At 45.2% G+C, this 13,229-nt stretch overlaps 2 protein-coding genes across 6 annotated transcripts in view; one reads left to right on the top strand and one right to left on the bottom strand.

The window, feature by feature from the left end:
* Positions 1-6,788, top strand: part of MPP3 (MAGUK p55 scaffold protein 3) — a 27,295-nt gene extending 20,507 nt beyond the window's left edge. For all 5 annotated transcript variants that reach the window (XM_072780762.1, XM_072780759.1, XM_072780760.1 and 2 more), the window contains 4 exons: positions 1,773-1,866; positions 2,071-2,179; positions 4,013-4,132; positions 6,483-6,788. In XM_072780762.1, the coding sequence (XP_072636863.1) occupies positions 1,773-1,866; positions 2,071-2,179; positions 4,013-4,132; positions 6,483-6,659 (500 nt within the window). In that variant the 3' untranslated portion in view covers positions 6,660-6,788. The remainder of the gene's footprint in view (positions 1-1,772; positions 1,867-2,070; positions 2,180-4,012; positions 4,133-6,482) is intronic.
* CFAP97D1 (CFAP97 domain containing 1) overlaps positions 3,149-13,229 on the bottom strand; it is a 16,737-nt gene continuing 6,656 nt past the window's right edge. Inside the window, exon 7 of the mRNA XM_072780766.1 lies at positions 3,149-3,390. The gene's annotated coding sequence lies outside the window, so the exon portion shown is untranslated. The remainder of the gene's footprint in view (positions 3,391-13,229) is intronic.

Below are 13,229 nucleotides of genomic sequence, written 5' to 3'. Positions count from 1 at the left end.
ACAGGAAGGGCCTCTCACCCTAGTGCCTAGTGCCTCTGTCCTTGGCTGTCCCTTCCCTTTCTGGGATCCTCCGTTCTTCCAGCCTCAGAGGGATGCAGTGTGGCCACCTGGTGGCCACCAGCAGGGAATGCTGTGGTGGCAGTAATGAGACCTTTCCAGAGATTTTTAAGGGCAGATACCAATCCTTTCTTTTACCCCTCTCCCCTGGACCTTGGAGTCCACAACCCAGTCTGTGGGTTGTCAGAATTGTCTTTCAGAGCCCTACCTGAAGTGGCAGGGATTGGAGGGAGGTGGCAGGGTTCAGGAAGCCATTCTAGCAGCATATCTCTGATGGACCCAGTAGGTAGGCTTCAGAGGGCCACTGCGTTCCAGGGTGGGCTGAAGTAGGACATGTAGAAGTTGCTCACAGATGGGTCCTTCAGAAGCCCCCAGACCCATTCCCTGGGGCAGGGGTTCATGGATGGTCAGGGCTTCCTGCCTCAGGCACCACATAGATAGGTGACTTCTCCCCCTTGCTTTTAGGAACTGAGAGAGTCAAGGAAAGCTTCTTGAGGCTTCCCACTTTAAAGAGGCACTGACTTTTATACTGGGTTTTAAAGCATAAATAGGAGTTTTCCAGGCAGACAAGAAAGTTCTCTCTACAGAGGGAACAATTTGTGCAAATGGATGGAGGTGTGACCAGCATTAGGGACTAGGGAGATTAACGTGGATGATGTGGGAAGAGATACTCATCTATGGTCTTTAGAATGTTATCAGTGGTGAATAAAAAGTTTTTAAGCAAGTGAATGACATGGTCAGAAGAGTGACCCTACCAGAGATGGGTCAGAAATAGAGCACAGAGCATCTCTAGGGGTTCCCAAGCGCATGAAAATACTGTCCTTCAAGACCCCATCTGTTCTTTTGGAATGCTCTAGAAAAAAGCAGCATGTTACTTCATGCGTGCTCTTGTTCTGTGAAGGACCTGGTTTCCCCCAGAAGTATGCATCTCCGTTCTATTGCAGAAATCAGTGGTGAGGGCACCTGGGTGGCTCAGTGGTTGAACATCTGCCTTTGGTTCAAGTCATGATCCCTGGGGTCCTGGGATCGAGTCCTGCATCGGGCTCCCTGTGGGGAGCCTGCTTCTCCATCTGCCTACGTCTCTATGTCTCTCTCCCTCTCTCTCTGTGTGTCTCTCATAAATAAATAAAATCTTTAAAAAAATCAGTGGAGAAAACTTACAATTATTTGTATGAGAGCCAGCTTTGCTGGAACACGTCTTGTCCATTACAGGACTGTCTGTCTTCATGTCTTTTCTCTCAAAATGAGAAGTAACTGAATAAAGAATTAAAAACATACAGCAAGGCTATCTGTACTTGGGGCCCCGTGGCTCTCAGGAATGAAAACCACGAAGAAATAATAGGTTAGGACTGGGGATCCCTTCAGCAGCTCTATAAAAGCCACGCGACCCCAACAAGGCAGCATAGCAGGGTGGCTAAGGGCAAACGCTTGGCATGGGCCAGAGCTCACGCCCTGGCTCTGCCACCGCCGGCTCTGGGACCCCATCCCCAGCGTTTGACCTCGCTGTACCTCAGTTTCCCCCCCTGCAAAGTGGGAGGCCTTCTTTTCCTACATCACCGAGTGTGCCTGCCGCACAGGGACACGGATGCATGGAAGTGGTGGGTTCATCCACCAGGCCGCGCTGAGCTCCGGAGAAGAATGGGGGTACAGGCTTGCTGCTGTTCCCACTCCGTGGGAGGTGACCTCTCCTTGCCCGCTTTCCCTTTCTTTCACAGATACCACCAGGCCCAGAAAGAGCCATGAGAAGGAAGGGGTCGAATATCACTTCGTCTCTAAGCAAGCATTCGAGGCCGACTTACATCACAACAAGTACGTGGGCTTGACAGCCAGCGGGCACGCGGTACACTGCGGGTGGGTGCCCGGGTCCCTGGTTCCACCTGGCCTCCCGGGAGGGCTATCGGAAAGGGTGGGGGATGAGGGCATGGGGTCGTGGTGGAAAGCCCATCCATCTTTCCAGGCCAACTTAGGCAGACTCAGGAACTAAAGGCCCGTGCCCTCTTGGTGATGTTTTAGGTTCCTGGAGCATGGTGAATATAAGGAAAATCTCTATGGAACCAGCCTGGATGCCATTCAGTCTGTGATGGCCAAAAACAAAGTGTGTTTGGTGGACGTGGAACCGGACGTGAGTTTCTGAGCCAGTTGGGCATTTTCTGTTGGCAGGATATATAAATGAGGGGAGGGGCACCCAGGTGGCTCAGTCAGTTAAACGTTCGACTCTTGATGTTGGCTCAGGGCATGACCTCAGGGTCCTGAGATCGAGCTCCACTCAGGCTTTGCACTCAGCAGGGAGTCCGCTTGAGATTCACTCCCTCTGCTCCTTTCCCCACTTACTCTTTCTCAAAATAAAATAATAATAATAAATGAGGGGACTGTATATTTTACAGAACATTTGACCTCAGTCTAAGGATTTTTTTGGTCCAGAGTACTGGATGTTAAAATTTCCTTAGGCCTCCCTTTGAGAATCTAATGAAAGCTTTGAAATCTGCACGTCTGTACACAAAACTGCATTAACTGCAGGGTGCTCATAGACTTTCTGGTGGCCTGCAGACCTGGGATAGTAGCTTCTGCATGGAGTAGACCATACAGTAGTGGTAGCACCAACTGGTCAGTAGTGATGTGACAGGGAATTAGATGTCAATGCACAAGAGGATGCTGGGGCTCAGCTCTCTGTATCAGGATACCACCCCCACACCACCAGGACAAGTAACATCAGTGGCTCAGGGAAATAAGCCAGGGAGGTGACCAGGAGAGCAGTTTGAAAGAGAAAAGGGAAGGAGACATGACCCTGTGAAAGTGCTTCAAATACATTTCCAGTTCTGCACACCCTGCCTGCTGAGTGTTTGACAGGGGCTCAACCATCTTTTTAACCTTGTCTTTGACAAAAACTTCTAAGCTTAGAACTCAATCTGGGTTTTTTTTTTTCCTCTATGAAACAGAGCTCTGATTTGATGCTATAAGCTGTAGGCTTCATTTAACAGAAGTTGGCTTGAAACAGATTCCAAAAAGCATATTATGTCTACAAAGGAAAACCCTCTCTCATTTGGACTTAACTGGGGGTTGGTAATCAAAATTAAAAGTCTAAATTGCAAAATTTCATTTGAAAAGTGATTTTATTGATTCGCAGGGGTGGGGCGGTGGTGCGCATTGTACATATAGCAGCTTAATGCTGGTGTTTCCAAATTGAGGCCCTTACATTCTAGATCATAGGCACTAATGAACAGGATGATTTGATGACTGAAAACCTTCTAAAGTCTTTACAGTGTGTTTCAAATGATTTCTTAGTCTCTTCATTTGCTTAGCAAACCTTTTCTTCTCTGAATATCATAAGGAGGCCTGTATAACAACACATATTTTGAATTAGTGTAGTCCAAAGTGAGGACGTTCGACTAAGAGATACACATTGAATCTTGCTGGCTCTTCTATCAGGACCGGGCAGGTGGAGAAGGGCGTAAGAAGGTTAATTAGAGCTTTGGGGTCAGAGCTGAGATAGATGGCAACACTTGGAGCCAGGGCTTTGGAACGTTCATTCTCAGCAAGTGGGCCTTTGGGGCCCAGCCAAGTCCAGTGTCAAAGAGGAGGAAAGGAAAATGAGCAGCTGGTCTGCCCAGTTGAAGTCCATTGTCATCAGACCACGTGATCGGGACCTTTGCCACTGAAGGTTATGTGATGAAGCACCCCATTACTGAACATTCAGAAAGTGTTTCATGATAAAACAGAATATGTGGGCAGCCCGGGTGGCTCAGCGGTTTAGCGCCACCTTTGGCCCAGGGTGTGATCTTGGAGACCTGGGATTGAGTCCCACGTCGGGCTCCCTGCATGGAGTCTGCTTCTCCCTCTGCCTGTGTCTCTGCCTCTCTCTCTCTCTCTCTCTGTGTTACTCATGAATAAATAAATAAAATCTTTAAAATGAATAAATAAAACAGAATATGTAATGTTTGTAAACTTTCTTTCTCAGGCACTGCAGCAACTGAGGACCTCAGAGTTCAAGCCCTATGTTATATTTGTAAAGCCCGCAATTCAGGAAAAGAAGACGCCACCCATGTCCCCAACTTGTGAGGACACAGCAACACCACTTGTAAGTTTAAAGTTGGTCATTTCTGAAGGCCTAATGGGGCTTATAACAGCAGCATAAAGGCACTAGTACCTTTTACACAGGCTGTCTTCCCATTTGCCTATTGGCCAGACTTAGATGGTCTCGTCACCAGAAAGCACTAGGATGCCTGAGTGGCTCAGTGGTTGAGTGTCTGCCTTTGGCTCAGACATTCCCAGGGTCCTGGAATCGAGTCCTGTATCAAGCTCCCTGTGGGGAGCCTTCTTCCCCCTCTGTCTATGTCTCTGCCTCTCTCTATGTGTCTCTCATGAATAAATAAATAATCTTTAAAAAAAAAAAAGCAGCACAAGGCAGGGCAGCTAAAAGTTCCTCCCAATTCAGACAGGGATGACTTTGCTTAGAATCCCCACCCTTCACTCCTTCACATAAGGATCCTCCCAGATATAAGGGACATCTGTCAAAGACTTGATCACACTAATCTTTTGAATTCTCAGGCCCAACCCAAGTAAGTTTATAACTGAAACACCAACTTTGGATCCAGCAAGTAAATCCAACATGGGTAAAAAGACAGCATGGTGGGAGTCTTTCCTATGTGTTGTTCAGGACTGTGACTCTCTGGCTGGAGCCACAGGTGGTTGAGTTCCATCTTTACGAGTCAGGAGAGGAGTTCTGGGGATCCCGCCACCCCCACCTTTTTTTTAAAGTAGGCTCCAACAGAGGGCTTGAACTCACGACCCTGAGATTACGACCTGAGCTGAGATCACAACCTGAGCTGAGATCAAGAGTTGGATGCTTAACCGACTGAGCTACCCAGGCACCCTTGGTTCAGGGGATTTATGGCTGCAAAACTAATGTCATACATTTTACTCCATGAGAGATGTACTTGAGTTCCTTTAAGATGCAAATATTAGAAAGATTGAGGTACTTAGTGGCAAAAATGTTTCTTCTATACTCCCTTAAATAGCTAAATGCTTCCAAGATGAACACTGTTCGTGCCCCTCCAGAGGCAGGGGGCAGGTCTGCGGGAGGTGTTTCTGTAAGGTGGGGGGGGGGAGTGATGGAGGTGGGATTGAAGATCTAGGGACAGCCCCAGGACACTGCAGAGTGCTTTTGAGCATGAGAGGAGGGAGCCCTGTGAGAGAGAGTATGGATTTAGAAAGCTTCTCCTGACACCACCTACTTTTTCTCCTGGGAGAAAGACGTAGCTTTCTCTCCTGGGAGAGCTTTTGTCTTTCTCCTGGGAAGAAATGACTTCAGCCGTCTCTCCAGTCTCTCCCATCTTTGCCGAACTCTTTCCTAAGCCTTTAGAATCTATCTTGTGACCCCGCAGGTGCTCTCACTAGAATAGGGATCTGAGGCTGATGGGCAACAGAGAGGAGAGGAAGAAATATTTTGGAATGTGGGTCTCTTTGGGGGAGGACAGCTCACGAGTGCTATAAAAGCACTGAGTTTCTGTAAGCACAAGAGGGAAGCCAGCAGGTACCAGGAAAGAGGTAGAAAGAGGTGGGTAAGTGCCAGAGATGAATTTCATTTTGTGATGATACTTCACCTGCCACTTGCCTTTTTCCCCCAAATCAAGTTAACCATCAGTCAACTACTGGATTGAGGTTGTGCTTTTTCAAGGTGTTTTTGAGTGAAGAAGCAAACCCCATGCAGGCTGAGCAAAGGAAGCCTCGTGGGCTACCTGTCCTGGAGTGTCAGGGGTTAGGAAAGCAGTCTGAGGAAGGAAGTCGGGGGCCCCAGGGAAATGGGGTTATTTGGTCAGGATTGTCCCATCACTTTTGTAACAAATAACTCCACTTTAATGATGGTGCTAGAGTTGGGCTCTGGTGAGAGCAACTCTGAGGAGATGGCAAGTTCTACGTGATGAATTTAGGAGTCTTCAAGGGCATTACTTACACTCCTGCTTTTCCCTGTCATTGATTCCAGAAATGCTTGCTTTGCTTATAGTTAATATAGTATTTGTAGTTTTCTGCTGTAATTACTTAACCAAATTGACATGTGACACTATAGTACCACTTCTTTGGAAGTGTCTTCCACCTGGAAGTGTGATATTGACATATACGTACTCACAGATACAGAATCGGTGTCTGCCCAAGGTGCATGTCATGCCTGAGGTTTACAGGTCCGTAGTGGATATTTTGAGAGGATGAACAAATGATTGTGTCTACTGCCTGGCAACATTTTTGGACGCATGATAGGGTGTTATCACCACTCTCTGTTCTTGCGTGCACCATGGGTTATTCGTGGGCCCTACTCACCCACTCGTCACTTAAAAATTAGACGTTGGAATGCTGCCCGAGTAAAAGACTGTAGGTTTCTTATTTTGAGGGAGAACCACCCAGTTGCTCTGTAACTGCCCCTTGCCTTACAGGATGAGGAGCAGCAAGAGATGGCCGCCTCCGCTGCCTTCATAGACCAGTACTACGGGCACCTGGTGGACTCTGTGCTGGTGAAGCAGGACCTCCAGAGTGCACACAGCCAGCTCAGAGTGCTCTTGGAGAAGCTGAGCAAGGACACTCACTGGGTACCTGTTAGTTGGGTCAGGTAACTGCATCCTAGAACATCTGGGTTGGAGGGGACCTGGAAGATTACCTAGTCCAGCCTCCCCCATACTACCATCAAGGAATCTCATATGGAGAGGAGCAGAATTTTCCATAAACCTCACTGTCAAGAAGAATATATGTGTGAAGTCTCATTTGTGATTGGTTTTTGTCTGTTGATTTTCACTGCACCCCTTTGGAGCAGAACACATGAATGGAAAGGGTGCATATCACAAAATAAGACATTGCATCCCCCAAAGTATCACAGGCAAGTCAACCCAGATCCTTTGCACCGAAGTTAAGTAACCACCGTCTTTTGAGGGTAGGGCTGGTAAATTTATACAGGTCTGCTTTGCAGAGATTATAAACGGAGTGATGCTTCATTTATTTAGCTTTGTTGGAAATAGAGTTGTCTTACCCACTGAGATTTTCCATGCAACTGAAGCTCCCCTGTCATCAAGCACTAAAATGTTGATTTTAACCTTTTCAATAGCGTTTGCTTGGCAGTAGAAAACTTGGTTCTCTGCCTTCTTAATTAGCAAGCACATGCGAACTTTTTCTGAAGACCGAGGCACACTTCACAATCATCATGAGTTATTGTGCTATCGTATGATACAGTGGTGTTTTCAAGGACTCTGGAGGAGTATAAAGCTGCTCGTCCCCTTTCTAAATACCCTCAGACTCATATCCTTGAGCCCTGGCTTTGCTTTGTTGCATTCCATCACTTGTCCCTCTTGTCCCCCTGACAAATGCCCTGTTTCTCACCACAGCTAAAGTTTACAATAAAATGCAGTACGGCTCAAGAATGCAAAGGGCTGCTTACACATTCCAAGCCCTTTCCCTCATGTTAAGAAAAGGGAGCCCTGTTAAGGGTAAAGCACCAGGGAGATTTGCTGCCTATTTAGAAGTTTCCATTTTGCCTGCTCACATAGATACCTTTGCAACTTCCTAACTCACTAACCTGGTAGGTCCACCTGCCAGGATCACATTCTTTAGATCTTTCTAGCAAAAGGATGAGGATTTGTTTGCACTGATCAAGCACAAATTCTTAATAAGTGAAATGAGTCTTGAGTTCTCCACATAGCGGCGGGGCAGGGAGGGCAACTGCCCCCTATAAGTGTGAATGACACGTACAAAATTGTGTGTGTTATATGGGAGAGCCAGGCTCTAAAATCAGCTCTAGAGCAGCCCTGGTGGCCCAGCGGTTTAGTGCCGCTTTCAGCCCAGGGTGTGATCCTGGAGTCCCGGGATTGAGTCCCGCGTCGGGCTCCCTGCATGGAGCCTGCTTCTCCCTCTGCCTGTGTTTCTACCTCTCTCTGTGTGTCTCTCATGGATAAATAAATAATCTTTAAAAAAAATCAGCTCTAGGGCAGAAAACATAAGTCAAAATGACTCTTGAGAGACACTAAACAACTCTTAGCATGTCCCATCTGGGTGGTTTTTCCTCCAGTATATGAATAGAGTGGTTGAACACCAGATGGCTTTTTTTTTCTTTTTATCATTTTACTCAACAGGCATTTTTGGCTTCGTAATATTTTTATGTAATTATCAGATAAAATGGTAATAATTCTCTTCATGTATATTATGAAGCAAGGCATGGAAATGGGATGCCTGCCCCATTTCCTGTCCAAGTAACTTCCCTGCCCCTGAGATAAGTAAGCTGTTATCTGCTGTTTGTCTGCTACTAAGTCTGTGAGAGTAGAATGGTTAAGGCCCCAGAGACAGAGATCATTTGTAAAGTGTTTTTACCGTTTGTAAAAAGCAGAAAAGTCTTGTTTTAAAAAAATGCACTTGTTTACAAATAGATATTGGTAGGATGTATATAAATGCCATGCCAAGTCCCATTCCAGCTAGAACTACATGTGTTCTGAGCCCCTGGGAAAAATCTTTGCAAAAGACCTTCACTCTGGGCCTCCACACTGAGAAATCTCTTTATTACGTACCCCTCAAGATACAGCTTCCCCCTGCCCCACCATGGGCCTTCAAATTCAGGTGAGCTCTGTGTCTACGAAAAGAATGTGAGCTCTAGAGGACTTTTCTAGATCGGGGATGTTAAACGGGTGGGGCATATGTGCTGCCACCGCCCATCCTTGTATCCATGGCAGACAGTACTAATTGAACATGGCACTCCTGCTGAATCTAGGCATGGCTTTTGGATTTTTCAGGACAAAGTATCCAGTATAAATTAAGCAGAATTAGCAAGTGAGTTCATGCTGTTTGCCATCTTTGATCTAGCAATTTGTAACCTCCTCTGCCATCCATTCCACTGTCTATAAGAGAGGGGCTTAAGAAAGTTACAACCAACCATTCATCCTTCAGGCAGTGCTCAGCTATGATAAACATAAGCCAATTGTGCTTTTACATCATATGTCTGAATACATACATAAAGACATGTAGCCTATCAAAATTTTATATCCATTTATCCAGTGTCACATCATTCATGCCACCAATCACAGGAATTATGCATACCAACATGCTAGCCCTTGCTAATTTATTTAATGTCAACAGACCAGCACAAGCACAAAGCCCAATAAGTCATATAGTCCAGAACCAATAAGTAGCATTTAACAGGGGTGGGGCAGGGTTGATGCAGGTCAGTTTTTTACTCTATTTTTTTTCCTGCCCTTTGAATATAGTCTCAAATTATTGCTTCCTTTAAAAGGTGGCTTGTGGGGTGCCTGGATGGCTCAGTCAGTTAAGCATCTGCCTTCAGCTCAGGTCATGATCTTGAGGTGCTGGGGTCAAACCCTGTATGGGCTCTCTGCTCAGTGGGGAGTCTGCTTCTCCCTCTCCCTGCTTGTGCCCTTTCTCTTACTCTCTCAAATAAATAAAATCTTTTAAAAACAAACAAAAAGGCAGGCTTGTGGTTTTAGAATCACATTTTCCTTCTCTTCTTCTCTAACTACAACTAAAAACTTTGGAAGTTTAAAAACAACAATAAAAGGACTCGGAAAGCTAGAAAGATGATGGTGGGGGTGGTGCACCTGGATGGCTCAGTTGAATAAGTGTCTGCTTTCATTTTATTTTTTTTTTAAGATTTTTATTTATTTATGATAGTCACAGAGAGAGAGAAAGAGGCAGAGACACAGGCAGAGGGAGAAGCAGGCTCCATGCACCGGGAGCCCAACGTGGGATTCGATCCCGGGTCTCCAGGATCGCGCCCTGGGCCAAAGGCAGGCGCCAAACCGCTGCGCCACCCAGGGATCCCAGTGTCTGCCTTCAGCTCAGGTTATAGTTTCGGGGTCATGGGAATGAGCCCCAAGTCAGGCTGTGAGCTTGGTAGGGGTCTGCTTCTCCCTCTCCCTGTGATCCTCGTACTTTTGCTCTCTCTCTTGCTTTCTCTCCCTCAAGTAAATAAAATATTTTTTAAAACCCTAGAAAGATGATAGTGGACTTGCTAGGGACCTCAGGGCTTGAGGAACAACAGTGTGGTGAGTTTCTTGGGTTTTCTTTTCATCTTCCATATACCCTGGACTAAGCTCTGAAGGGGCCTGCAACCACCAACAGGCATAGAGGAGGAAGGGGGGGGGAGAAAAAAAAGAAAGGAAAGCTTGCTTTCTCAGCTAAAGGACAGGGAGCCCAGTAGAGACCTACATGGAGCCCCTACCTTAGTTTCACACCAGGATGCCAGCAAGTGGCCCAATTCATTCCCAGCAGCAGCAAAGCCCCATGTCTCCCTACTCCACACAGTGGCAGCAATGTCTGCCTGCACCTCTGCAGAAGGTCGCCCAGCAACACCATGCAATCCAGGGAGGCACCTTCTGACACCACAGAAGATGCCAGGAGGGACTGAGCAGGAATCCTAGCAGCACCCAAAGAACAACAAAGACCAGAACAGTATTGCAAGGGCTCAGAAAACAGCACTGCCATCTCTTCCTCAGCATCATGGCCACCCTCAGACATCTGGTGAAGCCTAAGATGGTTAAAAAGAGGACCAAGAAGTTCATCCAGCACCCATCAGATCAGCATGTTAAAATTAAGCAGAAATCCAGAGGCACTAAGAGGAGGGTGCACAGAAAATTCAAGGACCAGATCCTGATGCCTAGTATTGGTTATGGGAGCAAGCAAACAAAGCATATGCTGTCCAGTGGCTTCTGAAGTTCCTAGTCCACAATGTCAAGGAGCCTGAAGTGCTGTTGATGTGCAACAAATCTCACTGGGCAGACAGTGCTAACAATGTCTTCGCCAAGAACCTCAAAGCCATTGTGGAAATAGTAGCCCAGTTGGCCATCAGAATCACCAATCCCAATGCCAGGCTGCACAGTGAAGAAAATGAATAGACAGCTTATATGCATGTTGTATTTGTGTTAATAAAATCATAAAACGAAAAAAAAAAACAAAATAAAGACCAAACAAACAAACAAAAAGCTGAATTTCCACTGGAATGAAAACTCATAAAAGAACCAAGAATAATACACTAAACCTAAACAGGATTCCTAATCCGCTAAAATAGAAGATGTAAATAGAACTAAAAGATCCCTAACATAATACCCAAATGTCCAGGATGCAATGGAAAACCACTCATCAGGGCAGCCTGGGTGGCTCAGTGGTTTAGTGCCGCCTTCAACCCAGGGCATGATTCTGGAGACCCAGGATCGAGTCCCATGTCAGGATCCCTGAATGGAGCCTGCATTTCCCTCTGCCTGTGTCTCTAACTCTCTCTCTCTCTCTCATGAATAAAGAAATAAAATCTTAAAAAAAAGAAAATTGCTAAAACTGAAGAAAAAAAAAAAAAAGAAAACCACTCATCATACCCAAAACCAGGAAGACAACAATGTAAAGAAAAGACAATCAATTGATACCAATATTGATATGATTCAGATGTTAGAATTTATCTCACAAGGATTTTAAAACAGTTGTGATAAAAATGCTTCAACAAGCTATTGCAAATTCTCTTGAATGGGAAAACTTAGCAAAGAAATAGAAGTTATGAGAAAGAACCAAATGGAAATTGTAGAAATAAAAAATCATTGTGAAAGTTAAAACTTGGATGACCTCAGTAGTAGAGTGGAAATGACAGAAGATCAAATCAGGTTACTTAAGGACAGATCAATAAAATTTACTCAATCTGAACAACAGATTGGAAGAAAAAAGAAAAGGATCAGGTACCTGTGGGACAATAACAAAAGAGCCAATGTTTGGATCATTGGAATCCTAGAAGGAGAGAAAATGTGGAACTGAAAAGTATTCAAGGAATAATGGCTGAAGAATCCCCAAATTTGGTGAAAGATAGAAACCTACAGATTCAAGAAGCCAATAAACTTCAAGTAGGTTAAGACCAAATAAATCCACAAGATACATCATAATTAATCTTCTAAAAACTTTATAAAGACTAAGAAAAAATCTGAAAAACAGGGAAAACAACCAGGAAGAAACACCAATTCAAGTTCTATTTTAGTATTGCCTATAAAGGAAACTATGGAGGCAGAAAGAAGTCACGCAACATTTATAGAGTGCTGAAAGCAAAGAACCATCACTCTTGAATTCTATATGTGATGAAATTATCCTTAAGGAAGGAAAGAAAAATGAAGACATTCTCAGTTGAAGGGAAGCTAACAGTAGCACATGCAGACCCTGGGCAGTAGGAGTGCTGGATTGAAAATATGTAGTCAGGGCTAGGGTGCCTGAATGGCTCGGTTAAGTGTTTGACTTCAGCTTCGGTTATGAGCTCAGGTCCTGAGATTGAGCCCTGAGTCAGGTTCCCTGATCAGCGGGGAGTCTGCTTCTTTCTTTCCTTCTGTCCTTTCCCCTGCTAGTTCTCTCTCTCTTTCTAAAACAAATAAATAAAATATTTTAAAAAGATAAAAAATTAAAAAGAAGAGAATACATAGTCAGGGGGAAGGAGAAAGTGAGATAGTGAAGTAAAGGATGACCTCCAGGTTTCTAATCTGGGTATCTAGATTCTAGATTGAAGTGATTCCTCAAAATGAGATAAACTGGAACCAGTTAATAATGAATTTATAATTGGACATATTGATTCACTCTTTAAGCTTCTTATTTTGAGGTAATTGTAGATTTACATGGGTATAAGAAATAACATAGAGATCCTATGTGCCCTTTACCCAGTTTCCTCAGGGGAAGCAGATGGTAAAATTATGGCACAAGGTCATAACCAGGATATTGATGTCGATATAGACAAAACACAGAACAGTTTCATCGTTGATAAAGTGGATGCCACCAAAATTAAAATACTTTGCTTTATGAAATACCCTGTTAAGAGGATGAAAAGACGGACGCCTGGGTGGCTCAGTGGTTGAGCGTCTGCCTTCGGCCCAGGGTGTAATCCTGGGGTCCTGGGAGTAGTCTCGCATTGGGCTCCCTGCATGGAGCCTGCTCCTCTCTCTGCCTGTGTCTCTGCCTCTCTCTCTGTGTCTCTCATGAATAAATAAATAAAATCTGTAAAAAAAGAGGACTAGGGGATCCCTGGGTGGCTCAGTGGTTTAGCACCTGCCTTTGGCCCAGGGCATGATCCTGGAGTCCCCGGATCTAGTCCCGTGTCAGGCTCCTGGCATGGAGCCTGCTTCTCCCTCCTCCTGTGTCTCTGCCTCTCTCTCTCTCTGTCTATCATAAATAAATAT

The sequence above is a fragment of the Canis lupus genome, chromosome 16 (genome assembly GCF_048164855.1).
Source record: "Canis lupus baileyi chromosome 16, mCanLup2.hap1, whole genome shotgun sequence".
In the NCBI taxonomy this organism is placed as follows: domain Eukaryota; kingdom Metazoa; phylum Chordata; class Mammalia; order Carnivora; family Canidae; genus Canis; species Canis lupus.
The sequence above is the reverse complement of the archived record's forward strand: the minus strand, read 5'-3'. Positions and strand labels throughout refer to the sequence as shown.